The following is a 27,048-nucleotide window of genomic DNA, read 5'->3' as shown; positions in this document are numbered from 1 at the left end:
ACCTCTCCTTTTTTTCCCTCTCAATTTTAATGCTGATACACATAAAGGAAAACTGAAAAGGTCTGATAATTCTAGGATTAACCTTTCCCAGCATCCAATACAGAGAACAGAAACCTCCAGGATTCACCTTCCTCTGTAACTGAGAGCAGAGTGCTTGCTGTAGCCCTGACTGTAGCAGGGACTTTGTGAGGAGCAAGAAAGCCATCTCCAGCTCATATCGCCATCCTGGCCATGGCATCAAAGTCCTGGGGAAAGTAGGTCTGCGGCAGAGACATTATCTTTATTTACTTTGTTTCTCATTTTTGGTTCTTATCTGCATAATACTATAAAAATATTGCTACTAATTTATCCAACATGCTTTTGTTAAGTATTAGATGTTGCTTAAAATGAAATAGAAAGCCATTGCTTTGTCAGTATTGTCAGAACGTTTTGGGGACGTACGTAAGAAATGCATGTAACAGTTGAATTACGGACCTAGATCAGACATGGGAAGAAATAGATCCAGGAGTAGCTAGATGTTTAAAACCCTTATGTACCCCTCTCATTTGCTTCAGTGAAGCATCCAGGGTTCCTCAAGAGACAGCTCCTTCCTTTGCACTGAGGGTGGATCTGGGTTTTATGAGACAAGCAATTCGTAGGAGAGGGGTTCTTTAAGAAAATGAGCATAAAACTATGAACAAAATTAGGGGCAAGGGATAAAAAGAAGCCCCTGAAACTTGAGGGGCTTTGAAGTTTAAGCCTGATTAGCTTAATTTATTATGGTAAATTTATCTCTGACTCCATTGAATGTCATATATTATAATTATATATATGTAATAAGCAACCTACTGCCTATTGGTTTTTTTCCGATTATAACCAATGAACATTCCTTGAGGGTCAGGACTCTACTTTAAAGTCCTCTTAGCACCTTGCAAAGTTCCTTTTACATAGTAGCTATGTGTACACAAACCTGTAATTTATTTGCTATTGTCTAGATTATAGAAACTATAAAGAAGAAACTTTCAGATACAGTATATTTGACACTTTATAATAGTGAGTTGTTTGTTGCTCACCAACTAAGCCCCCTTTCTTTCGGAAACAGGAATCCAAATTTCCTCCCGTCAACTCTTAGCCTAGTGCATGAGGAGACATTTTCCGGGATTTCTGGCAAAGGAAAGTTTCTTTTGTCTTCCATGTGAGCTACATGGAAGATGTAAGATGGTAAGCATTGGTAAGATGCTCTCTCTTTCTTTGGATAGTATGATGTGAGGTCTGGAACTGTTGCAGCGATTTTGCTCCTAAAAGGGGATTGCTTGGAGCTACTGGAGGCCATCCAGAAGAGGCTGAGTATGAAGTCCACAGATGGGAAGGCAGAGAAGAACAATGGAAAGAACTCTGCTTGATGGCATTATCTGCATCACCGGAAATAAATCTGACTGAAAACTAAACCTTTCTCTGAATTTTTTAGCTGTGAGAACCAATGATATTGATTTATTGTTCAAGCCAATTGCTCAAGCTGGGTTGTCTGAAATATTCATTCAAAAGTCCTGATATAACTAGAATTCATAAAGCCAATTTAATGCAGAGGTATAAAGAAAGAGAAGAAATTTTCAATTTGTTTAGGATTGTACATTTCTTAACTTTTATGCAGTAAAGAATATAAAAATTATTTGGGGCTCCAAATGTTGTTTACTAAGACAAATTCTAGAATTACTCACTGATAGGAATTATTACTTGGGTCCTAATCTCTGTTTGGGAAAAACTTCTTTTGTTATTGGAGATCTTTTAGAATGTTTCTGGTTAATAATATCATTAAAATATTCCAAATCTTCCTTGAGTTTCTGAAGATTACCAAACTCTCCATTAAAAATTTCATTTGTAGTGCTGGTTATAACTACAAGAATTTCATGTGCTTCACAATGGTCATCTCTTCTCTATAATAATATTGCATTATTAGCAGTTTTTCTTTCCAGTTATTATATTTCAAATGTCATTATTCCCATTAGGCATATAATATGATATATTTTCATACATTAAAAACTTATTTATTAATGATTTTTATCAGGACAGTCTCGGGTTTCTAGCCCATTTGTAAGAAGTTCCTATTAAGAAATTCAATGAAGCATGGGAACAATGCAAGAGTAATTTATTAACACATCAAGAGGCTTTAATTTGCTACCATTTTCCTATCATGTTATTCTGACAGAAAATAAAGAACAAATTGCTAAAGCATGGAACATAGCAGAATTGGAAGAAAAGCTATCTATCTTTAGAGAACCATTGGTTCAAATGTTCACAACATGAAGGACTCTATGTTTGCAAAAGCACAGTTAGTATTCACATTGCCTAATTTATTTAGGCTGTCTGTTTACCTCTTTTATTTATCTAACACTAAATAAAATTAGGAGAGCACATGTGGGTCAGAAAGGGAAAAGTTCTGCCAAAAGGCATACAGATTAAATAGATCAGCTTTAAAAACCTGAAGAATGTTTACATATTCCAGTTACTTTAGAAACAGTGACTTCCTCATTTAATTTACCTCATTTTTTCTACATGAATAAACTAAAAATCTATAATTACTAGCAAATATTTTACCATATGCCTTATAAAATCTATATTAATCATAATGAAGGCCATATTTTCTTTGGTTGGGTTAGTGTTTCAAGAATATTTGAGTCCAAATGTCTTAGTGTACTTGAGCTTGCATTTTCCAATCTGCTACAGTCCCCACTATATCTACTGTCATAATGTAGGCCTCCCAGATTTCTGGTAACTATCTGAGTTTTCATCTCAGCTCTGGACTGGACTTTTTCCAAGATGGCTCAAATATGTTTGTTTTATTAACTCCTGTACACTCTTCCACCTAGTACAGTGCTTGACATACAACAGCAAGTGTGTGATAAATATTTGTTGACTGAATGAATGACTGAAAGAATGAACACATAAATGGAAGAAAGAAGGGAACTTTGGTCTGTAAGCTTCCTTTCACCACGATATCCCAGTTGATTTCAAAGAAAAAGGACCTTCTTCCCTGTTCTACAAATAATCTAAGATAGCTACAGTGGTAGTTAGCTTATGAGGTTTTAAGACTACGTATCATGCTACCTGAGAATCTACACTATACATGTTATTGTGTGTATATATATATATATATATATATAAAATAGTGTCTAATACATAGTGCCTATTGAATTAATGTTAAATAAAACACATGTAGATAAGATTTTGTTAAAGAACTAGTTTAACAGTTTTCACCTTCATATTGATAAGTTAGTTTGTTTTTTTTTTACACTCAAAGATTACACCTCAACCTTAGCAATTCATGTAAAAAATGCATACCATTCTAATTCCATTACAGATATAGCAGCATATATTTATCATCATTATTTAAAATTTGAAATGCAATTCAAAGTATATGGCATATATTGATGATTTACTGCATTATATTTATATTCATAGCTAATGTTGATATGCTAGGTACTCTTCTAAGTTTTTTATACTTATTAACTCATCAAATCCTCACAACAACCCTACTATTATTGTCCCCATTATACAGGTGAGGAAACTAAGGCAAAGAGAAATGAAATAGTTGTCTAAGGTCCCAAACCAAGTAAGTGGCAGAATTAGGATCTAAACCCAGGTAGTCTAGCTCCAGAGTTCTTATTCCTAACCGCTATTTATTGCCTTTCATGTAGTTCTCTATAAATATAGTATATTCTTATTTAATTTTTGCAGAAAATGATTTTATCTTATTTAATTTTTAATTTTATAATTTTAATAATTATATTCTTATATAAAATAAGAATAATTTTAATCTTATTTAATTTTGCTTCCAGAGGGCAAGCCTTATGAATTACAGTGCTTATATCTACCTAAGCCTGAATACTTATTTGCACCTAGTAAATGGTTAAAGATTTTTGTTCAGTTCAAATAATTGTTCACTGGAACAATTACTATATTTGCAACCATATTGAAATTCAATTGCTATCATTGTTTTTTTTTTTTAACCAGCTGTGTGACTCTCAGTAAGATGTTGGCTAATTGATTCCTTAGGTCCCTTGAGTAATTATAATAGCATAGCTAAAATTAGCAATGAGCTAGCAAGTTTGATAAGGCAGTCACATAAAATATAAGAAATAGAGAGTGAATGACAGAGAAGAATATGCAAAAATTAGTATACAGGCTTCAAAAACAGGCTAAGAAATATTCCACGTGTAATAATAGCTCATATTCATGAAGTGCTTCTGTGTTCCAAGTACTATGTTACATTCTTTAAATGCACATGTCATTTGATCTTCACAACTGTATGAGGTAGGACAGTATTATTCTCGTATTACAAATGGGGAGATTGAGGCTAAAAGAGAGTGGCTTCTGGTCACACAGCTAGTAAGCAGTGGCATAGAGAACTTCAACTTAGGTGGGTCTAGTTTTCAAAGGCAAGAAAAAAGGCAAGAGAAGGTGTGCTGAGTTAAAAACCATTTGCGGGATTAATTTTAAATTGCTTGCATTTCATGCTTCCCTGCCTTGCAGGACTTATGCTACCCTTGTTCATGAGCTCCTCAACTCTCCCCCAACCAAAACCAAATGTATACGCATATGCCTGTATGCCTTTCGTGCTGCTGTGGTATGCTAAACCAGACAACTAAGTAGAATAGAAAAGGGAATGAAATTCAGAGTGAATGGCCTGAGGCTTAATATGGCTAAAGTATTGATATAAACTTTAGGGCTTGGCTCTGATATTAGCTGAGGCTAGAGAAAAGCTTTTGGGCCTTAGTATCTAGGTCTTCACTGAATTTCAAAGAGTTTAGTATCCCACTTAAGTTTCTTCTCAATAAATGAGGCGAACTAACCAAAAATTTGCTTCTTATCCTTATCACCCATTGTGTATTTTTTTCTTGCCATTTTTGGGCCAAATCTTCACTCTTTTATCTTAACAGACCCTTGATAAATTATTGTGCCCTACTTTCTTTTCAGTATCAAGCTCCCCTACAGTATGTGTGTATGTATTATGGTCAAGATAACAGTGTCTTATCACCTAAGAAATATACCACAGAAATTACTGGCCAAATTTTGTACTAATTTCAAGTTTCTCGCCTTGACCTTTAAAACCTAGGATATCAGAACAACCTCTCCTTACATATGTTCCTTCTCAAATATCCATTTCATTTTGCCATACTAGTACTGGTTTATCTTCTTGTAGCTTAATTCCTATGCTAAGCATTGATGAAATTTAGATGCTGACTACAAAAAGAGAAGACATCCAGGTTTACTTTCTTACAAACATTAATTGAACATATATACTCTGGTAGAAATGCTTTTAGAATATAGCCTTACGAAGAAAATTGACTTCTATATATTTAAAAGTTACCTTTGATAGATCCCTGAAGTTTCCTGGAAGAGTCAAATCCAATTCTTCTGAGTCATAGTTTGTTAATACCCACGGAAACACGGGGTATTGGTTCAGATCGTTATATGTCCGTCCTAGTAAAGAAAAAGATAAATGAAAATCTGTATACACTAATTGCTTATGAAAGTGTTCCTGTGCTTCTAATAGATGAGGCAACTATTGCATTGCAGAAGAAAAGTAACTCTTTTGTTTATTGAACTATGTCTTCATTCAATCAAAAGCACTTATAACAATGCGTTTCAAGTGAACTTAATAATAATTAAGAAGTGAGTAACTAGAATTACTTTTTTATAATGTAACTTGTGGTAGTGATTGCTAGCTGTTCGTCATAATCAATTTCTCTTCTTCCTGGGCTAGACCACATTTCTCAGGCTCCCTTATTAGTAGCCATGGCTGTGAGACTTGGTTCTAATCTACAGAATGTGAGCAGAGATGGTATCTGCTACTTTCAGGCTTGGTCCTCTGCAACTTGTTGCATGGGTGCTCCATGCTCCATCTCTCTTCTGCTGACTATGATGAAGATGCTATTGTCACCCTGGAAGCAGAGCCTCATAAGCTGGGGTCCCTGAAAGTGATCATGGAGGAGGTCACCTGCTGGTCTGCACACTTGCAGATTATGTGACGGTGTTCTACTATAACGAGTATATATCCAGAATTCTATTGCCAGTATACAGCATACTACATTGTGCTTCTATTAAGAATGAATGTAGAGAATTTACAAGTTAACAGAAGTACTCTGAAGCCAGTATGAAAAAGCACCGAGGCAGATGTTATGCACATTTTTTTCACTCCCTTAAGTTCATGAATTTTCTTTTCGTATTATGTTGTTTCACTTTAGTGGAGAGCTGCTGAAGGTCAGGCTGAATTTTGTTTGTTGGTTTTCGTTAGTTTTTGACAGAATGACTTAAGCATTTTAGGTAGGACACTGAAGCCCATGGGACCGTGGCAAAGCTTAGGGAGAGCACAGGGCTGGCTTACCCTGATAAACTGACACTGAATAACATATGATCAGGTGAAATTAAGAGGAGCAGTATTAAAGAAACAGGGTCCAAAGAAAACTTCCGTTGGACAAGACTGTTTTTTGTAAAAATGCATTATGAACTGATCACAGGACTTTCTAAATTTCCATTCAAATCCATACAAAATAGCAATTTCCCTGATATTAGTGATATGATTTCATCTTGTGCTCCTTGTTGCACACCACGTTAGCATAACAGTAGCACAGATATGCATACATTATCTTATTCGTCATCAAGAACTGAAATTAAATGATACCTACCTCTTGTAGCAACTGGTAACTGTGACTGTGAAATAAAAAAAAAAAAAAACAAACAAAAAACCCCCCATAATCTGAGGAAGAACTAAATCTGCTAACTATTATAAGCATGAAATCAAATTAATTAATTCACTCAGTAAACATTTTATTCGGTGACTATTTTATCTGTTTCTGATATGAATCTCTGCATTTTACAACACAATTACTTATTGTTTTAAATATGTAAACTAATGTGGGTGTATATTATAAATGTAGGCAATTGATAGAAAGCAGAATGTTGCTTCCACTCTGCATTTCCTGGAGCAAGGTGAGAGTAAGGTTAGGGCTTCCTCTTTGTTCTCTGCCACAGCACTGTTGCAGATGTGTTATAGCTAATACTTGTCTGCCTCTCCACTAGTCCATAAACTCCAGAATGTAGGGTCTGAGTTTAAAAAAAAAAAAAAAAGCCTCTGTATATTGGCATATTTTGTTTGTCCGATAGATATTTGTTGAAAGAACGAATACATATGTGATAAAAATGCGATAAAATGAGCCAAATTTTAAAAGATGAACAAATCATAAGCTAAATAAAAAAGGAAAATTGCAGGATAGTCTTGTTGGAGGAAGAGGCCCATGCAAAGGCACAGAAGTACACATGAGAGAGCGGCCTGTGAATGTGCACGTTAAACCACCAGAAGGAAATATCTGTGGCCGATGAATGCACCTGCTTTATAAGTCTACTGTGATGAAAAATAGTGATGAGAATAAACAAGAATTTGGAACCTTTTAACTACAGTCTTTCGTATATGAAAATAGACTGCTAAAGCAGTATCACTGTAAAATGCACAGTGTAAAATTCTAAAATTTTAAATTTATTACTGAGAGTTCATGTTTATGTTAACCTAGGACACTTGATTACTCTCAGTGTTTTTTGTATGCATGTATATATACAGAGAGTCTAGACTGGCTGGGCAGAGCTATTTCAGGGATTGTAAGTAGGCCCGTGGCATATTTAGTGCTCTGCCATTTTCTGGGTTACCATTCTACTTAAAAATCTATAGATTTTAATGAAAAAGAGGTCTTCCAATATATGTGTATTTTAAGAGAATAATTTGATGTTATTTATGTAACATATTTTCTATTACTTATGTAAATCAATAGCTGAAAATTAGACATAATAACTGTTTTTAAATTTTCTGATGACGTTTCATAACTTAAGGAAAAACTGTCAAACTAAAATAAATAAAAAGCCAATTTACATTAACTCAGTACTTAAATGTATCATATAAGTACAAACAGCATAAAAATAGAGACTATACTTGAAGACACTAGCCTTTCACTAGGAATGATTTTCTAATTAAAGAAAAGATATAATGCTATTTTTGGAAAAAATACAAAGAAAAGAAGGTATCTTTAACATACACACACACACACACACACACACAAACACACACAAATTGATTGCTGTCTACAGTCACAGCTCATGGTAATTAATCTATCCTGCATTTTTTGTTAATTCACTTTTAATAATCTTTGGAAGATTCTTTAAAAATAAATGCTTAGAAAAATTTAGTAAGTTTTAAATTACTAAAGCTTTATAGCATGTTTTAAATCTAACAAATACAATAAACTATATAAACAGATGTTCTGACAGTTACATTAAAACCTTTTTATATAAAACTTTCCACATAAAAGCTTTGCAACATGGACAGTTAATGTATTATTTTTGATTTGAATTAAAAATTCACAATGTATTTAAAACTCACATGGATGAAGTTGGTACCCTGGGATTTTGCATTTATAAGTTTTAGCCATGAATTAGCATTATTACTTTAATTATTTTACCGAACACCTTTGTGAAATGAAAAAAAAAAAAAAACCCTGCTGTGTACTGAATTAACCAAAAAAGTGAAATATTTCCAAAATAATATCTGTTAAGTTCTGGCACATCTAGGTATTTATTTATTAATTTTTTTAGGATAATTGAAATTTAGTAAATAACCTTGTGCTGTTATTTCCTTTTCTAGCAGTAATAAGTGCAGAATTTTTTTTACTAACTATGCTTCTAAGGACTTACCTTGGAAGATTAATATTAACTATCACAAGCCTATGACACTAATCTACTCAAACAATAAAAGTGAAGCACAGTAAATGAGATTTCAGAAACACTAGATATGTTTCTTCATTTAAAAAAAAAAACTTTTAATTAAACCATCCAATTTAATGTTTTTATATGGCACTTTAGTTTTGAAGGTAAAGTGATCTAGAGACAGCTGACAAAGAAATTATAACTGCAATTCCTTGGTGAAAATGTTAATGACAGCAAAATATTGTTTAATTAGATGATTGCAGCATCTGGATTAGCACTCTTTAAGAGCGATGTTCCTGTGCTTGTCTGCTTCTTCGCACTTTACAGACATTTTGTCATCTCTAGGTCATTAGGAAAGAATTTTTAATGATTTTTCTAGAAGCAAGCAGTTCAAGTTACATTTAATTAGATGACAATAATAAGCCCAACACATGCAGTAGCTAAATATATACATAATTAACCAGGGAGGGCTTGTACATCACAGAGTAAAAAAGTAGAAAATGCTAAACAGGAGAAAAAGGTTGGGGTTGAGGAAGCTGTGCTGAATTCATTAGCCGATCATATGAAAAACAACTCAAAAACCTTTTAAAAAACCTCCCAAATCTAACGGGATCATTTACACGAAGCTATGTTAGCAGTCAATGTGCTTTTTTTTTTTTTTTTTAATGTAAGAATGCCAGATTTTAACATCATGTTCATAGTATTATCTAATAAGCCATAAAATAAGGCATAGGCTGTATCTTTTGGAACACAATAAACGGAAATTAGGTCAACTCTGGGAATTAGAAGTTGAACCCACATTTTTAGTTAAACTCTATGCATCACTAAAAATCTTCCAAAACTTAATGTTCTTCAAAAATTAAGAAAACAAAACAATTGCTTCAAAATAGTTAAATAAGTTATACCACAGTACTAAGCTAGACTTTCATGCAGTTTTTAAGATCATGATTTCAAATACTATTTAATGAGATGGAAAAAGAAGAATGTGAACCTGTATGTGTAGCAGATTCCCAAAGATTACCACACAGAGAAAAAGAAAAAAACAGAAAAATCACCAAAATGTTAATTATGATATTTATGGCTAGTCTTCAAGTAATTAAATTTTTTTTAATAGAAGGTAATAATATTTATTATTGAAGGTAAAGTGGTTCCCTACTCTTCATTCTTCTACATCTTTCTCATATGTATTAAAAATGACAAATATTTCACCCATATGCTTTCTTATCTTCTTAACTGAATCCAAGCCATACTCGTATTTAGTTTGAAATTTTTTATATTTTACTGTAGGTTCAGGGTAATTTCAAGTGAACCAACTATGAGAATATTCAACAGAATATTCCACGGGACTTCCCAGGTGGCGCAGCGGTTAAGAATCCGCCTGCCAATGCAGGGGACAGGCCTTCAAGCCCTGGTCTGGGAAGATCCCACACGCCGCGGAGCAACCAAGCCTGTGTGCCACAACTACTGAAGCCCACGCGCCCAGAGCCCCCGCTCCACAACAAGAGAAGCCACCACAATGAAACGCCCGCGCACCGCAACGAAGAGCAGCCCCCGCCCGCCACAACCAGAGAAAGCCCGCGCACAGCAGCCAAGACCCAACGCAGTCAAAAATAAACAAACAAATTTTAAAAATATTCCCATTATCTATTGAGATTATTTTTATAGGGATTCTAAGCATTACACTCTGAAATAGAATTTCACATTTCTACATAACAACACTCCACTCACCCAGAACCCAAATAAATACAAATCACGTTTTTAGTAAACAAAATTAAGTAAATTTTTAAATTACACTTTTCTATATTTCCAATTTTCTATAATGAGTATATATTAAATATATAAATATAACAAAAGAAAGGCCATGAAAACATTTATGGGCCTTTAGGTGTCGTTTCAAAACAGTATGTTTTCTGAATATTTGACAAGCTTCTTTTACTATGTGAAGTATCTTTACAAAACTTACACACATACAGGAAAATGTGTTTATTTATATGCATTTATGTATGTCACAGGAGGGTCTAAAAATCTACATACTGTATTGTATTAATACTAGGACACTGCTGCTGTATGCTTTATAGAGAGTCTTATTTTTAAAAGCATTTAAAAAGGAGAAAAGACAAATTGGCCAAGTATGAGAGACCTCAAGAAATGGAGAACAAGAAATGGGTCATAAAATGTATTTCACATTTCATGTTAAAAGAATATTTTGGAGAAAAAAGGTAAATCTGAGAGGGTAAGAGAGTTACTAGAATATTTTTATTGAAAATGTGAATTTATTAAGTCACATTGACCTATATTTTTAAAAACCAGAAGCCAGAAGCCAGAAAGGATTGCTTCATCTTCTCAATCAGATTCTATTCTATAACTCTTCTCTTTAATCCAGGAAATTTAAAGAATCCCTCATCCAGCAATTCTAGTGAATTCACATAATAGATCATAAAATCATGCAAACACAGAGCATAAATATTAAGTCAGTTCAATTTGGTGAGCATTTATAGAGCAAAACTTTGACCTCATAATCTTACTGGAAAGAAGAGATACAGACATAAAATCCAAGGATGCCTTATCCTAAGTGCCAACATGGGTGGCATAGACAGCGCTATAGAAGATGTGAATGCTACAGGAGATTAAGACAATTATCGTAAGGTAAATCTTTTAAGAATATATGTGTGAGGAGGTGGTTCTCAAAGTGCAAACCTTGGACCAGTGGCATCAGCATCACCTAGGTACTTGTTAGAAATGCAAATTCTTGAGGCCCACCCTAAACCTACTGAATCAGAACCTGTTGGTTTCAGCAAGCCCTCCAGGTGATTCTGAGAACCACTCTATCCTGGATGGGGGGATGGTGGTTGTGTCACCCATGTCGTGGCTGGTGGCCTTCTCCAGGATTCTCCAGGAGTTGCCATGATCAGAAGAAAGCTCTTTCACGCAAGGTCGTATCTCCTTTCCAGGAATCTGCATCCAATGACTGCAAAGTGGAGGTAATGAAGGCCTGGCCGCCTTGCCTCAGGGCAAGACACCTCTGAAGGGTTAGTCTAGCTCCTGGTTCCCTGTGGGATCTGCTGAGGCCTTTGCTGCAATTACTCTGGGGTTCAATTTCTCCTTCTGCCCGCTTCTACTTTCTTCACTCCGCTCACAGATGTTGATCCCAAGGACACTCTCCAATAAACTTCCTGCAAGCAAATCTCTGTCTCAGACTCTTTCTCTGGATCTGAGACCTAGCTGAACACAGTACTAGGGTCTACATTAGAGATGATAATTCCAGGCCCAGATCTAGTACTAGAATATGCCTGTGGACAAAAGTCAGGATGGTAAATAAACTTCAAAAGTTCTTTTGATGAAATATAAATTAAAATAATTGTCTAAAAATCATTAATTGTTTCAGTCTTAAAAGTAGTTACAGATTAAGGCCAATGATTGGAGGTGAAATTGAATGGTGCCATGATATCCTGAGGCAGTATGGTATAGTTAGTGAGTGAAGCTCTACAACCAAACTACCTACATTAGAATCCTGACTTCTTCACTTATTAGCTCTGTGACTTGGGCGAGTTATTTACTTCTCTGCACCTCATTTCCTCATTGGTGAAATGGGGATAAGAACTCTGTGGTTATTGTTAGGATTAAATGAGTAAATACACATAAAACCCTTAGAACCATATTTGCAACACTGTAAACTGCTCAGTAAACATTAACCATTATTTGCCATTTTTTCCTGAATGTTGATATTAATATTAAAGAACTGTATCAAAAAGAAATGATAAAACTAAACAAATAATAAAAATTTTTTTCCTGAATCTTGATATTAAGAATAATTAAAGAAATGTTTAAAGAAGACTATGATAAGATATAAGCCAACCATTTATTGCCTTTGGATTACCCAGGAAATTAAATATAATTTGTCAATAAGAACACTAACATTCTCTCAAGAAATGATAAATCTAAAATTTCAATCAATTGACTTATAAGTATTTATTGAACAATAACTGTATCCCTAAAACTGTGCTATGAAACAACATGATCATTTAGTGGTACCCATGTTAGTAAAAGTGGTATTGGTACAATTTAACATCTTTATAGTTCCCTTTATTCTAGGAACCTTCAGAGTCCTTTCTTTTTTTTTGTTTTGTTTTGTTTTGTTTTGTTTTCCAGTTTTATTGAGATACAGTTGGCAGACTGCATTAGTTTAAGGCGTACAGTGGTTTGATATATGCATATATTGTGAAATGATCACCACAATAAGTTAACATCCATAATCTCACATAGTTAGACTTTTTTTTCTTGCAATGAGAACTTTTAAGATCTACTCTTTTAGCAACTTTCAAATATGCAACATGGTTAAGTATAGTCAGTATGCCCGACGTTGCATCCCCAGGACCAATTTATCTTATAACTGGACGTTTGTCCCTTCTGACCATCTTCACATCCCTCACCCCCCACCTCTGGCAACCACCAATCTGCTCTCTGTATCTGAGTTTGTTTTTTTAAGATTCCACATGTAAGAGATATCATAACAGTATTTGTCTTTCTCTGACAGAGTCCTTTCTTTAGAGAACTCTGAAAAGTGTTCCATTAAGAGGAGATAAATGGATATGAATGGATATATAATATTCTCCACAAATCAGGAAAATAGACAATTCTAACTGCTTCCTAAATAAGTACTCAATTGTGGCTTTGGTGAAGCTTCTCTATAATACCATCACCCATATCTTTAATGCTGGTGCTCAGTATAAACTGGCACCCCCTACTCAGAACTTCAGGATGATGGCAAAGGAAGAATTAGCAGGGATATATATATTCAGGGAGAGTACCTCAGGGTATTTATATTCATAACTTTTTCCAATTTGTCATTCTACTTCTGTATGAAGGTTCATTTTGTCTGGATAATCATCTACGTATGACAAAATTCTTAGAGTTCATTTAAAGCCCATCTTTTCTATGAGGCCTCCCTTGATTAGACTATCTCATACTAACCTTTCACTTCTCTAAACTTTCACTACAGTTAATGACACTTAATCACATGCTTTCTTATATGTTCTAGATGTTTTCTTATACAAATCTTGTTCTGATAATTAGATCTTAAATGGCTAGAGCAATGATACTCAAACTGTGCATGAGAACCACATAGAAGGCTCACTAAAACGCAGAGAGCTGGGCCCCACTCAGAGATTCTGATTCAGCAGGTTTGAGGGGTCTGAGAATTTGCACCTTCAAGTCCACAGGCAATACTAATACTGCCAGTCAGGGGACCACACTTTGTCAACCACTAAACTAGAGCATATTACAGTGATTTCTACTTTTTATATAATGACATCGTGCATTCGATCATTTACTTACTTTTTTTCTTTGCCATACCGGTTGTCACTACTCTAATCCAATTTTTTTTTTTTTTTTGATTTATTTTTGGCTGTGTTGGGTCTTCATTTCTGTGCGAGGGCTTTCTCTAGTTGCGGCAAGCGGGGGCCACTCTTCATCGCGGTGCGCGGGCCTCTCACTATCGTGGCTTCTCTTGTAATCCAATTTTTGACTCCACATTTTTTTTTTCCCCTTGGAGTGGCTTCTGCTTACTTTCTAGTGAAGTTTTACTCACATTTCAACTTAAATGTTGCCTGTGAGAAGCCTATGAAAAGACTATAAGAAGCTTCTCCTGTAAATGTAATGCCTTCTGGACCTAAGACTTCAAATAGCTTTGTATATTTTCTCATTATAATAATTACGGCTTTTTGCTGGAATTGCTGGTGTACACGTCTGTTTTCCTGACTATACTATGACCCCTTCAAAGGCAAAAACCATACTTTGCTTTTCTCTTAACTGTCAGTGTGAAATAGAGTGTGTGGCACATAGTAAAGTGTTCAGTAACTATTTATTAAAATGATGAACAAGTTGATTTCATATCTAGAGTCCTGTAAGGCTCTCCTAACAGCTCTCCCTAACTGTAAGGTATTTTATTTCTGATTCATGCCATATATAACTAGCAGTTTAATTGTCCTGAAATTCCATACTGCAGTGCCTTCTACTACAGAACTATACTGACTCCTGGATTCAGGCTCCTTACAGTCTGGCTCTTACCTATAGCTCCAGTAGTATCTCCTATTATTCTCTGCTGCAGCCAAGATATGATACTCCCGTCCACTGAACACATAACACATATTCAACTGGGAGAAATTTGTAAAACTCTGCTCTTTTTCTTCTCCCCAAACACATTCATAAAATTTCTGTACTCTGCTTAGCTCTTGCAGCATTCACTATTTATAGCACTTATTCAGCACTTACCATCAGCTGCCTTAAAATGCTCTCATGTATATTTCATTCACCCATCTAGTTATACGCGCTCTGAGTTCCTAGTTCCTACCTTATACTTCTTTTTATCGCATTGTCTACAACAGACAGACTTTAATGTTTAGTTATAATCATTGTAAAGAAAATACCCAATAAATTCTTAAAAGAAAAAACCCAGTGGTCTATACATTTTTTATGTCACCAAATAAAACAGACCCCAAGTACTCAAAAGAAGATAGCAAGACAGTCAAATTCCCCTTACAATCTGCATGTTCTGGCTCAGAAATCCAAAAATTGTCTCAAACAGAAAAAAAGCCATGTCTATACTGCTCAGGGGCAGCTTTTAGAAGGGATCATGATGTTATCTCTATCAGACTGCAATCTTTCTAGAGATAGAGAAACAAACTCCCAGAAAGCAGCAGGCATGAAGTGGGTGGTGGTTATAGGGGGAAGTATACCACATTGTGGGAAATGTGGCTGACATGAGTAAAAGGCAGTGAGAAGAGATGGAGACTAGAAGAATCCTTTAACACAGTGAACTAGATAACACTCCATCCAGAGGATAGACAGAGAGAATCCCATCTTAGAGTAGCAGAACCTTTTAGTAAGAATACCAGCTCCACTGGAAACTGAACTACAAATGAGGTACATCACCCTGTCTTCCAGTGTTAACTCCGAAAGCTCCAAAGGGGTAGCACAGTCAAGGAAAAAAAAATCATGTGCTTATCTATGACATATGGTAGACAATGAGTCTTGATAGATCCTTCAAGATAGATAATAGAAAAACCTAACAGAGGGAATATGGAAGAATACTACAGAAGAATGAAAAGAGAATATTATCCTGAAAAATCAGGTAAAGATCCATGTAGCTGAAAACAATATACTGTATTAAAGAGAAGAAAATTTTAATAGAGTTGAAATCCTTCCTAATATGCAAAAGTATATGGACTCCAAAAAATAAGTGTTTCATAATAATATGGATTCTGGAAGTAAATTGTATTGACAAAGATAAGCAATGAATGAGAAGTAAATTGAGTTAAAGTTCTTATTTTGCATAGGAGTGGTTTAAAATGTTGATTCATTTTTGAGTTCAAAAGGAAGAGAAATATATTTTAGAGGGTTTTTTAAAAAATTAAACATATCAATATTAATTCTCTAGGAGAATGAATAGCAAAAAGCCTATGTTCTAAATCACTAAAAAAGTAGGCAAAATTTATTTATATGGCCAAAGAAAAACAAAATAATGTGAAAGGGAAGAAAATATTGAAAGCAATAGTATAATACAAGATGATATAAGAACAAACATATCAGTTGTTAAAACAGATGGAGAGACTTCCCTGGTGGCGCAGTGGTTAAGAATCCGCCTGCCAATGCAAGGGACATGGGTTTGAGCCCTGGTCCAGGAAGATCCCACATGCTGCAGAGCAACTAAGCCTGTGAGCCACAACTACTGAGCCCGTGTGCCACAATTACTGAAGCCCGCGTGCGTAGAGCCCGTGTTCCACAACAAAGAGAAGGCACCGCAATGAGAAGCCTGCACACCGCAATGAAGAGTAGCCCCTGCTCGCCGCAACTAGAGAAAGCCCGCGCAGCAACAAAGACCCAACACAGCCAAAATAAAATAAATTAATTAATTAATTTTAAAAAAAAGACAGATGGAAACAGATATCAAACATGGCTACTGAAAGATTTAAAGTCCAAGATCGAGTTAAAACTTGAAATTCCACCTATGCTCTAGGACACAGAGTTGGCAGATCTGAGATTCTATCCCCTTCACTTTGGTAATGAAGCTTATGCTACATCGTGCTGTTCACCTAAATATGCTAATGAAAAGGTTCTTTATATTTCAGATGTTTAAGTTCATTCTATCTCTATATGTAAATGTGTTAATTAAATAGTATAACACATTTCCTTTATCTTTGAGGAAGTAAATAGGTTTCTTTAAGATATATACATTGTATACACTGATATGTGAATATATATGAAGTATGTCATGAAGATATATGTATATAATGGAGATGTGTGTATAAAATATATAATAAAATTAATATATGTAATAAAACAGTTCTTTGGTTGTAGCTCTAGCATCCTATTAGCAAAGGAATTAACATTACAATATGTATTAAATGATTAAAATGCAAAACCACTTCAAAAACTTTTTTATCCCTTTTTGTTGACACATCAAGTTCTCTTGTCTATGTAATACACATCTATATCATCCATATTTAATATATGCCATAGCACCCATATTCACACGTATATGATAGATTAAAAAGAGGAATATTACAGTTATCCTTTTAAGCAATGATTCAGAGAACAGGGCTCTCAATTCATAGTTCTGAGCATTCATTCATAAAAGAACAATGATCATAGGTAAGCATATGCATTTATGTAGTTTTAAATTCATCCGATTGTAAAAAGTTTTTGTAGAGCCTGATTTACAGAAGTAAACTCTTTGTAATTCAACATGAATAAGGGCTTTGGAGATTAATTTAGTAAAAAAGAAAGAGGTACTTAAATCTCATAGACAGGTTCAGCCACTGACAACCACTGATTTAGCAGAAAAACAAAGCCACTACCTTCTCTTAATTTACAAGCATGGTACCGCCGAGGTTGATGGCAGTTACTCATCATTTAGAAATGTAATCTGATTTTATATTTTCATTTGAAGATTTTAAGAAAAAAAAAAATGCTGTAACCCAATCATGCCATAATCCAGGTGACATCTGTACTAGGCGGAATCCTGTTGTTATTCTCCTGTCTAGCTGCTACTGCTGAGAATGACAAAGTAGTGAAATTACATTTTCCCATTATTATTTCCAGACACTCTCTGGCAATGGTTTGTTGACTCTAATAAACCGTCAGACAAAGCTGTCAGCAAAGGAAATGGCAGAAGGAGAGCAAGAAAAAGCCTCTTCAACAATAAATGCATCTAAACCTTGGTACTAGCTTGTATAGTTTCTGATAGCAATTTAATGTGAGTGCTTCAATATTTATTCTAATGCTGTATTTGAATTCTAAGGCGAACAATGCATTCCATCAAGTCACATTACCAAAGATTTCTGATGAACATAAACATATTATGAGATTAAAGAATAAGATGTCTTACCTGCTATAGTGTTAAGAAACATCAAATATTCGAAGTTTGAAATTTCCCTTCTTTGCCAACGCTGAGTCATGTTGGAAGATTTATAAAGCTGTCGAGGAGTGGCTAGTGATATCCTCCTAGCAATTAAGCAAATCATAACAGTCCCTTTTAACTCATGACTTTTAAAAGTCCAATAATAACTAATGTATTGATTTGATATTATTCAATTTATGGTTTATCTTTCTGAGATACATTACAAAATATATTTTAGCTGTAGATATTAGCAACATTTGAAAAATCTGTTATAGAGAAGATATATTTATTTACTAAGGATAACCCAATATGAAAGCACCTATTTGTATAATATGGCTCCAAGTGGGTATTTTATAAGTCAATAACAAAAAAAGGTGAAACTATGCTCAAAATAAGTCAAAGTAGCTTTTGAACACTACAGCAAACCTACTCCATACTATAAAGCTAGGTAGACAGTCAGCAGCTTAAACGCATTTGACTTAACCCTTATAGACTAATGCTGCCACTGAACTTTCCACGCCTGCCTCTGCGCAGTGTGTGCACACGTGCACAGCCTCTAACCACACAACACCCATCCCCCTATGAGGTCAGAAACAAACAACTGGGAACTTTGAAAATGTACGAATTCATAAGGGACATAGGAATATCGTAAGGGAGTAAATCAGGATAATTTGTGTAAATTATGAACCTTTGAAGGTACAATGTGTTCCTATAAAAAAGAATGAAAGCTGGCTGTATTTGTAGAAGTATGATAAGGCTAACTGATTTTCTAAAACGTTCACCACTTAAAATATAAGTTCCCAAACTTTTTAAATTTATGCCACCTTTAGGGTCTCAGGAATTTTTTCATGGTGCCCCTAGCCCAAGAGAGACACCTAACGGTTCTGTTTATTACGTAGTTAGGTCTAAATAACTGAATACCTGAGCCTTAACAACTTAGTAGCTGTTTGAGAATATAATACTCAAAAATTGAAAGAAAAATAATATTTTATTTCATTCTTAACTAACCACAATTACTTAACTAAAGGAATGTACTGCACACCTGTTGGTCACTGCACAACTTAAACCTTGGAATCATATCTGACACCACCACCTACAATGCCTGTTCCACATGAATTTTCATGCACCACTTTTTTTTTTTATTACCAGAGCAACCCCTATAAACTAGTTTCACAAAGCTAAGATGGCATCAAAAAGAATGCAAGAATGCAGTCCTATCAAATGTTGAAACTTAGAACTAACTCACGCTAAGAGTTTGTGCAGCGTCTAATAGATGTTGTGTTTCCCTAAAAAATATAAAATGCCCTGCAGTAGCCCTGAGAGTGCACTGTGACATCTCAGGGCTCCGTGGTGCTTATTTTGGGAACTGTGGACCTAAGACTATTTTTGTCACCCATGTATTATTATCATATGTTTCTATTCACATGGGATCTTAATAGCCATGGCAGGAGCTAAGATATATGTTAGCTGAGGTAAAGGAGGGAGGAAGGAAGAATGGGAAGAAACTTGTTCTCTCAAATTCAAATCTGAATTAAGAATTTTAAAAATAATTATGTGTAACTCAATGTTTAAAATATTAACGTAATATGTTGTAGCAGCCTGGTCACATATTAACATTTTTGAAGAACTTTCCTAGTTACATATATTTGAGATAATAGATCCTACTGACTCCAAAAGAACTATGTCTAAGTCTCATGATTCACTTCATTGCAATAGTAAAGGGTATATATATTCCATACTTCAATTCTATAATTCAGCGTACTTTTCAATTAATTGGTAATATGATTTTCACAGGGCTACTTAAAGGGCTTCCAGATTTTGATCCATACTGGCACCACTTCTCAAAATTTTCCAGATACACTCTCATTCATACAACTATTGATGTTATAAACTTTTGCCTTGATTCTGACTTTGTCATGGCAACATGCTAAAATATTTTCTGAATTATCAAAGAATAAACTATGTTTACCCAATTTTTATTTGCTACTATTATAATTATGTGCTCAGTCCAACTTTTGTTGGATTACTATCATAATCATATTCTTGCTAATCTGACTAAAATCCTTACCTGCAGCATGCTTAGTCTGCTAAAAGCAATGTATATAATAAAGTTGTAAATTTATTTGTTGACATTTTAAACCTAGACAATTTAAGAAGAAAATTGCTGATCTGGAAATAATTCTGCGCACCAAAAACACTCAAAAACCAAAACCAAATAAATCCCGATAAGGGGAAATAGGAGGAATCATGGGAGAAAGTTATCATGTCATTCTTAGAGTATGCAGTGGTGAAGAAAAATATGGGCAAATGAAATGAATTTAGAAAATCAGATTACTATTAGCAAGTTCAGGGAAAGGGTCAGCTTTTCCTGTTCACTGCTCTCTCTTTTCTACTATAAACTCACTGAGAGCAGGAACTGTTTTACATACTGTTATGTCCTTAGCATTTAGCAATGCTTGACCTATATAGTAGGGTCTCAATAAGTGTATACCAAATGACTTGAATTATTGGACATCTATCCTAAAATTAAAAAATGGCTAAAGAGAGATGAAATTCAAAAAAAATTTAAATAATTCAATCATAAGGAGAAGCAAAATGGGAAACAGTAAATCAATAGGGCTATTCAAAATATCCTATAAAAATTTAGATATTAGAATGAGGATAGTTGGTACATATTTGGGCTACAGTAAAATGCTTTTAGAACTGGGGGATAAGAAGAAGATAAAATTGCCCCGTGGAAAAAAATATTAAGTACCATAACAAATGGTGACCATTTAAAATCATTAACCCTATGTATGCAACCAGGTATATTCTTAGTAAGTAAAGAATCTAACTAAATCCAAAATTTATTGATTGTAATGACTGTCTGAATAGAAAATACATTAACCAAATAATGGCAATCAGTACGGAGTCTAGAAAATGGGCAAGTTTTTTGTCAGTATTTTTCTTTTGTTACGCAGGGGTAAAGGTATTGTTCTTTTGACCAATGTGGATCACTTTGATAGAAGACACAAAATAGAAATTAAGAGAGTGGGCTATGATCTTGGGCAAGATAAGTAACTTATCTAAACCAAAAATTTCCTATCTGTAAAATGGGATATGAATACCATTAAGAATCCACATTAAGAACATGGTTGTTTTAAGAATTAAGGGCTGAGAGCCCCTCTGCGATGTGAGGACACATCGAGAAGATGACCATCTATGAATCTGGAGTTGGGATCTCACCAGACACCAAATCTACTGGTGCCTTGATCTTGGACTTTCTAGCCTCCAGAATTGCCAGAAATAAATATCTGTTGTTTATAAGCCCAAAACAAACAAACAAAAAAGAATTAAAGGAAATAATGTTTATAAACTAAAACACAAAGTATAGTCCCTGGCACATGGGGAGTACTCAGCAAATGAGACCCATGGATATAAATTAAAGGGGCATTCATTAGGCTATGCTAGCTTAGTGGAACTATTCCTTCTGTTCTAAATTTTTGGAATGTGATCTCTTCGGTGGGCTTGCCCAAAAAGCGGCCTAAATGATATGTGAAGTCAATTTTCTGGCAGTATACCTGCTTTTGAGTTTGATCATTTTTGTTTGTTTCTAAAGCAGTCTCCTATGGGCTTAGCTTAGAGGAAGTTCCCTAGAGTTTGATAAATTCTGCTTTAAACTGACAAAACCCAATGTCAAAAAAAACACAGCAAAGAATGGATCCCTTGGTGATTTTACCAAGATACTCTCAGCTGGAAGGCTTCTACTTGTAGGAGCCAGACATCATCCCTTCCCTTTGACAATTCTCTAAGTGTGACAGGATCTTACATATCACACACACATATATTTATACAAGTATGTGTCTATGTCTATTCACCTACCCACCTACCTACCTACTTCCTCACCTACCTACCTATCTATATCTGTGTATGCATGCATGTATGTGTATAGTGTATAGGTGTGTTCACTGTTCACAAAGTGCCTTCATTTTATGATCTCAAGACATTCGTAAAACATCTCTTTGCAAAGATACTGTTCCCATTTTATAGCAGATGAAAGTGTCATTCCCCTTGCCTAATGTTATTCATTCTTTCAACATATATGTATTGAGCTCCTACTAAGTATCAGGCTCTATCACTGCCAGTAGTATCAGGTCTAAGCCTAGATTCAGTGTTCCTCTTACCCCCATCTGCTACTTCTAAGTCTATATATCACAGCAAGTATACAAAACTGAATTTACAAGTATTTTATTAGGAAACTAATAATGAGTTGAGCCTTTGGGGGGAAAGCCAAGGGGACAACAAAAGAGTGTTTTAAGAAAGAATTTCCAAACTTACTAAACATCTATTTTGTCTCCAGTTTTTCTATCAAGAAGAATGATCTTCCAAAAACCAAAGAGAGACCAAATGTGGTTAAAAGGAAAATAATGCTCATAAAAGGTAAGGAATATAGTACAAGAGCTTCTGGTTGTTTTTAATGAATTCAGGTCTGGACAAGTCTAACAGTACTAAAGGAAATTAGAAAACTCTATTGGTAATCTTTGAAGAATCATGATCATTGAGAAATACGCCAGGAGGCAGATGATTATTTTTTAAAAGGAAAAAGGCCTATTTGTGAGTTCTTAATGTCAATTCTTGGAAAAATTCTTGAATTGATGATTAAACAATTTGTAAGTACTTGGGAAAGGAAGTAGTGATTACTATGAGTCAGCTTAGATTCAATAACAAGTCTTGCAAAACTAACTTCATTTTCTTTTTTTGATAGATTAAATGCATTTTTCTTTTGACCTGTATTTTATATAAGTACTTCATTATCTACTAATGTCTTAATTTAATATTGTCATTCAACTAGCAAATATCCTGGGCATGTGCATACATGTCAGTGAATTGGTCTTACACTGTAAACTTAATACGAGAATAGATAACTTTGTAACGCAGGGTAACTCCAGTTGAGTAGCACTTAAAAAGCACCTTTGCAATAAGGCAGTGTGCTAAGTATTGTAGATTAAAAGATAAGTAAGACACAGTCCCTGTCTTTTACATGTCTGTAGCCTGTTTAAGAGAAGATAGACAAAGATTAGTTTTCCTTTCCATGCATGCAGTGCTCTGCAACAATTCCCAGGGACTTAATGATCTATGCGGGAGACACTGTTGCTTGTCTGTCCAAAGCTGACATAGAAAATGTATTTTTTTCAGGTAGGAAGTGGCAGGGAGTTGAGATATATTTTTCCTTGAATTCTAGGGGATGGTTTGGCTTCGTGTTCAGCATTCAGTGATTGTTTTAGGGGCAGGAAGGTGACCCCATTCTGGCTAAAGGGACCTGAGATAAAAATTGCTAAAGGCTTCTAAATATACTCCGTCCTAAAACACAGAACTTCAAGGAGAAATCCTTTGTGTCTTTTTCCTACTTGAATGCAGTTGTGTGAAGATGTGGTGTCTGGAACAGTGGTGGTTATTTTGTGAATATGAGGCTAACTGAGAGTCCTGACATCACTGAACCTCTGAGCCAATACGAGCAACTCCTTCTTAACTCCACATCTTTCATAAAACAAACCCCCCGAAGCAAAACCTTTATTGCTTAAGCCACTTTTAGTTAGGTATTCAGTTACTTGGAGCCAAAAACCAACTAACTGATATTAGTGATAAACATAATTACTGACTATGTTTTCTACTTAGAATAGTATTTTTCAATAAAATAAGATTTCAAAATAATGCTTTTAAAATACCAAGATGAAAGATTTAAGAAATGATTAAAATCACATCATAATTAATGACTATTAATCTCAATAAGCTCTGAGAGTTTTATTACTTTAATGAAGAAGCATTTATACATAGCATTTATAAAAACAATTTGTATGCTATTACACAACAATTAATCACAAACATTATGAGGCTTTTGGTGTGTCTTTTGTGAGATCTTCAGCAAAAATGTCTTAATTATGTGCCAGCTATAATATGCAATCAACTTTTTTACTTCCTCATTTATATATGTGTTAAATAAAATTATGCCCTATTCTGTCATTCTTAAAATAGCTGTTTTCATAACCTCTTTCCCTACAAATGACCTGCAGAGGAAGACAATTCCTTGATTTTCAAAATAATTATAATGGTATAAGCTTATTTAGATTTCCATGGTATTGAGATTGAAATATGTTAACAAACCGTAGATAATGTGTAATATGATACAATTACCTGGCTTGCGGCAAACCATAGCTGGTCCCTACTCCAACCCGAGGCAAGCTATAGACGACTTTTTTTACTGTTGCTTGATCAGGGAAATTAAACATAACTGAGGCTGTGGTAAGAAGAAAAAACATGATTTAGAAAACCATAGGAGAGCTAACCATCAATTTCAGAAATCATTTTCAAGTGCCCTTCATGATTTATTGGTAAAGGTAATGAATCTTCATGGGAAATCAGATTTCTGTGTAACTTTATCCATGAGAAATCTAGGATTAATGTTTTCAAGCAAATTAATTCTTTTTGTATTTTTATTTTAGTGAGGGCATATCAAAGAAAGAAATAAAACAGAAAAAAAAAATCAAGTCAGTATCACACCATGTAAATGAATAACATCCAAATATGAGCACATTTTCTTTCAAAATATTTAAGGGGACTTACTTCGGTTTGCCATAAATACTTCCAAAGCAGTGTTTTGTAGAAGATAACGTCTTGAAAATACAGCTCGTATCTCGCTGAACATCCATTTTCCATGAAGTCCCTCAGTGTATGCAAGAACCTAAAATAAACAGTTTAAAGGGAAGCGTCAGTTAAATACGTGTCTAAGACTCAGTGTGACAATATCTTAGACAGTGCTGTATAAAACTCAGTAAATTAGGAATTATCTTCCTGAATTCATGATATATCACAATATTGTCAAACATTTGATTCTGTATATTTGCGAAATTTCTACCTTTCTAAATTTTTAGTTGGCTCATGAAGAAATGAAGGAACAGAAAAGTTATATGTTCAAGGTGACCCTGTGACTTAAAACAGAAAACGTGTTATGCTTTTGTGGTCTTGTATATGATTGGTTGGACCACGTGGCCTGACATACACTTTTGGTTCTTTTCTAATGTCACTTTTCCTCCCTCTTCCTTGCTTAACGAAAGCCCACTTAGCCCCAAAGTGTCCATGTGGTCAACCCCAGGCAAGGGGCCATGACTGATCTAAGCCAGGGATCAATGAACATTTTTGGTAAAAGGCCAAATAGTAAAAAATTTTAGGCCTTGCAGGCCATCTGTCCTCACAACTATTCAGCTTTGCCACTGTGGTGTCAAAGCAGTCACAGCCAATGTGCAAATAAATGGGCACGACTTTATTTATAACAATGGCCTGAATTTGTTCCTGAGGTCAGAGTTTGTCTGATCCATGGTCTAAGCCAATCATGATAAAGTTATTCGTTGCTTTTTCCAAATTCCCTTGCATCTAAGGGCAAGGACATTTGACCCAGAACTGGCTAATGAGAACAAAACCAGTCATTTGGGGATGTTTCAGAAAAGCTGATAAAATGAGTCATATGTAGCTGGCACACTCCTTTCTCTTCCTTGCTTGAATGGAGATATAATGGCAGAAACTATAGCAGCAATTGTGTCGCCATTAGAGGAAGACCAAGGGAATCCCAGCAAGGTTGGCGCTAATATTAAGTTACTGAAACAGTCTCAGCAACTATCCATATCTGGACTTCTCCTTCCATGATACAGATAAATCCATATTTGATTAACCCACTGCAATGAAATCTGCAACACTTTCCTTCCTGATACACCAATGTATTTTAACAATACATAAACACATTCTCTACTTGCACTGGTGTACCCTGTATAATCTACTACACTTATATTTGCTTTGGTGAAAGCAGAAACTAGTTACTGAGTTTTACATACATGATATTCCTTAAGGTTTGAGAACAAGTTATGAAGTCCTTTTTTACATTTCCTTTCTCTAGGAATTATATATCTCTGTGTGTATATTATATATTATATAATTATATTATAATTATATTATGTTATCTATTCATCTTTTTATTTTTTGAAAATTCCATTTTCTAGCGCCTTAATTCAGTTTTTGTCTTTCTCTACACACTGGAAGGTTTTTGGAGGCAGTGAGACATCTATTTAAATCATGAAACATTTTGGAGCCAGTCACAGTCTTATTTAAAACTTGGCTCTGCTATTTACTAGCTATAGGAACTTGGAAAAATTATTTAACTCTACCTGATTTTTGTCACCTGAAAAACAGTGATAATAATACTCATTACTGGTTAATTTAAGTGGAGACAATGAATGTAAAGTGCATGGCCTAGCTATTGTTGAAGTTCTGTTTATATGTCCTTTCTGTTGAGCATAAAGTGACAACTGTTTTTCAGTTTCTACATGTAAAACTTCTTTTTATACATTTCACAAAAGGATTACAGTGACTTGCCACAATTTATATTAATACATGCTTACCTGGGTGCAACAGTTTCCAGATTTGAATTTCATAGACTAGCATAATTTTTTTTTAATGGAAAGAGTACTAATACAGGGTTGATAACTCTTATTTTGTCAGGTAGGAATAATTTTAAGACACAACAGCCACAACAACAAAAACTATCTTTCACTATGACCATTATTTCACATATATATATATATATATATTTTATATATATATATAAAGGCCATTTGAAAACCCAAAGAGTAAAATGAGTATAATCTCAGAAAAAAGGAGAGATCTTCCCATGAAAGCTGTGTTGGCACCCTTATACTAAATCTGGTATGCCAGGAGGATGGATGGAGATTTTATATATATATATATATAATGTATATTATATATAATATTTTATATATTATATTATATATAAAATATGTATAATATTTATATATAATATGCATATTAGGCTGTATATAATATATATATATAGAGAGAGATATTAGTGTGTGGGTATATATATAAACGCATATATA

General features: G+C 34.4%; 1 protein-coding gene across 8 annotated transcripts in view; it reads right to left on the bottom strand.

Moving 5' to 3' along the window:
• The window catches only part of NBEA (neurobeachin), a 608,086-nt gene that overhangs the window by 98,463 nt on the left and 482,575 nt on the right, over positions 1–27,048 (bottom strand). For all 8 annotated transcript variants that reach the window (XM_082365247.1, XM_082365248.1, XM_082365251.1 and 5 more), the window contains 4 exons: positions 24,728–24,845; positions 24,299–24,401; positions 18,116–18,231; positions 5,348–5,460 (listed from right to left, as the gene is read on the bottom strand). In XM_082365247.1, coding sequence (XP_082221373.1) covers positions 5,348–5,460; positions 18,116–18,231; positions 24,299–24,401; positions 24,728–24,845 — 450 coding nt within the window. The remainder of the gene's footprint in view (positions 1–5,347; positions 5,461–18,115; positions 18,232–24,298; positions 24,402–24,727; positions 24,846–27,048) is intronic.

Source organism: Balaenoptera borealis (genome assembly GCF_965194805.1).
Source record: "Balaenoptera borealis genome assembly, chromosome: 18".
NCBI lineage: Eukaryota > Metazoa > Chordata > Mammalia > Artiodactyla > Balaenopteridae > Balaenoptera > Balaenoptera borealis.
Note: the sequence above shows the minus strand (reverse complement) of the source record. Positions and strands in the feature narration are given on the sequence as shown.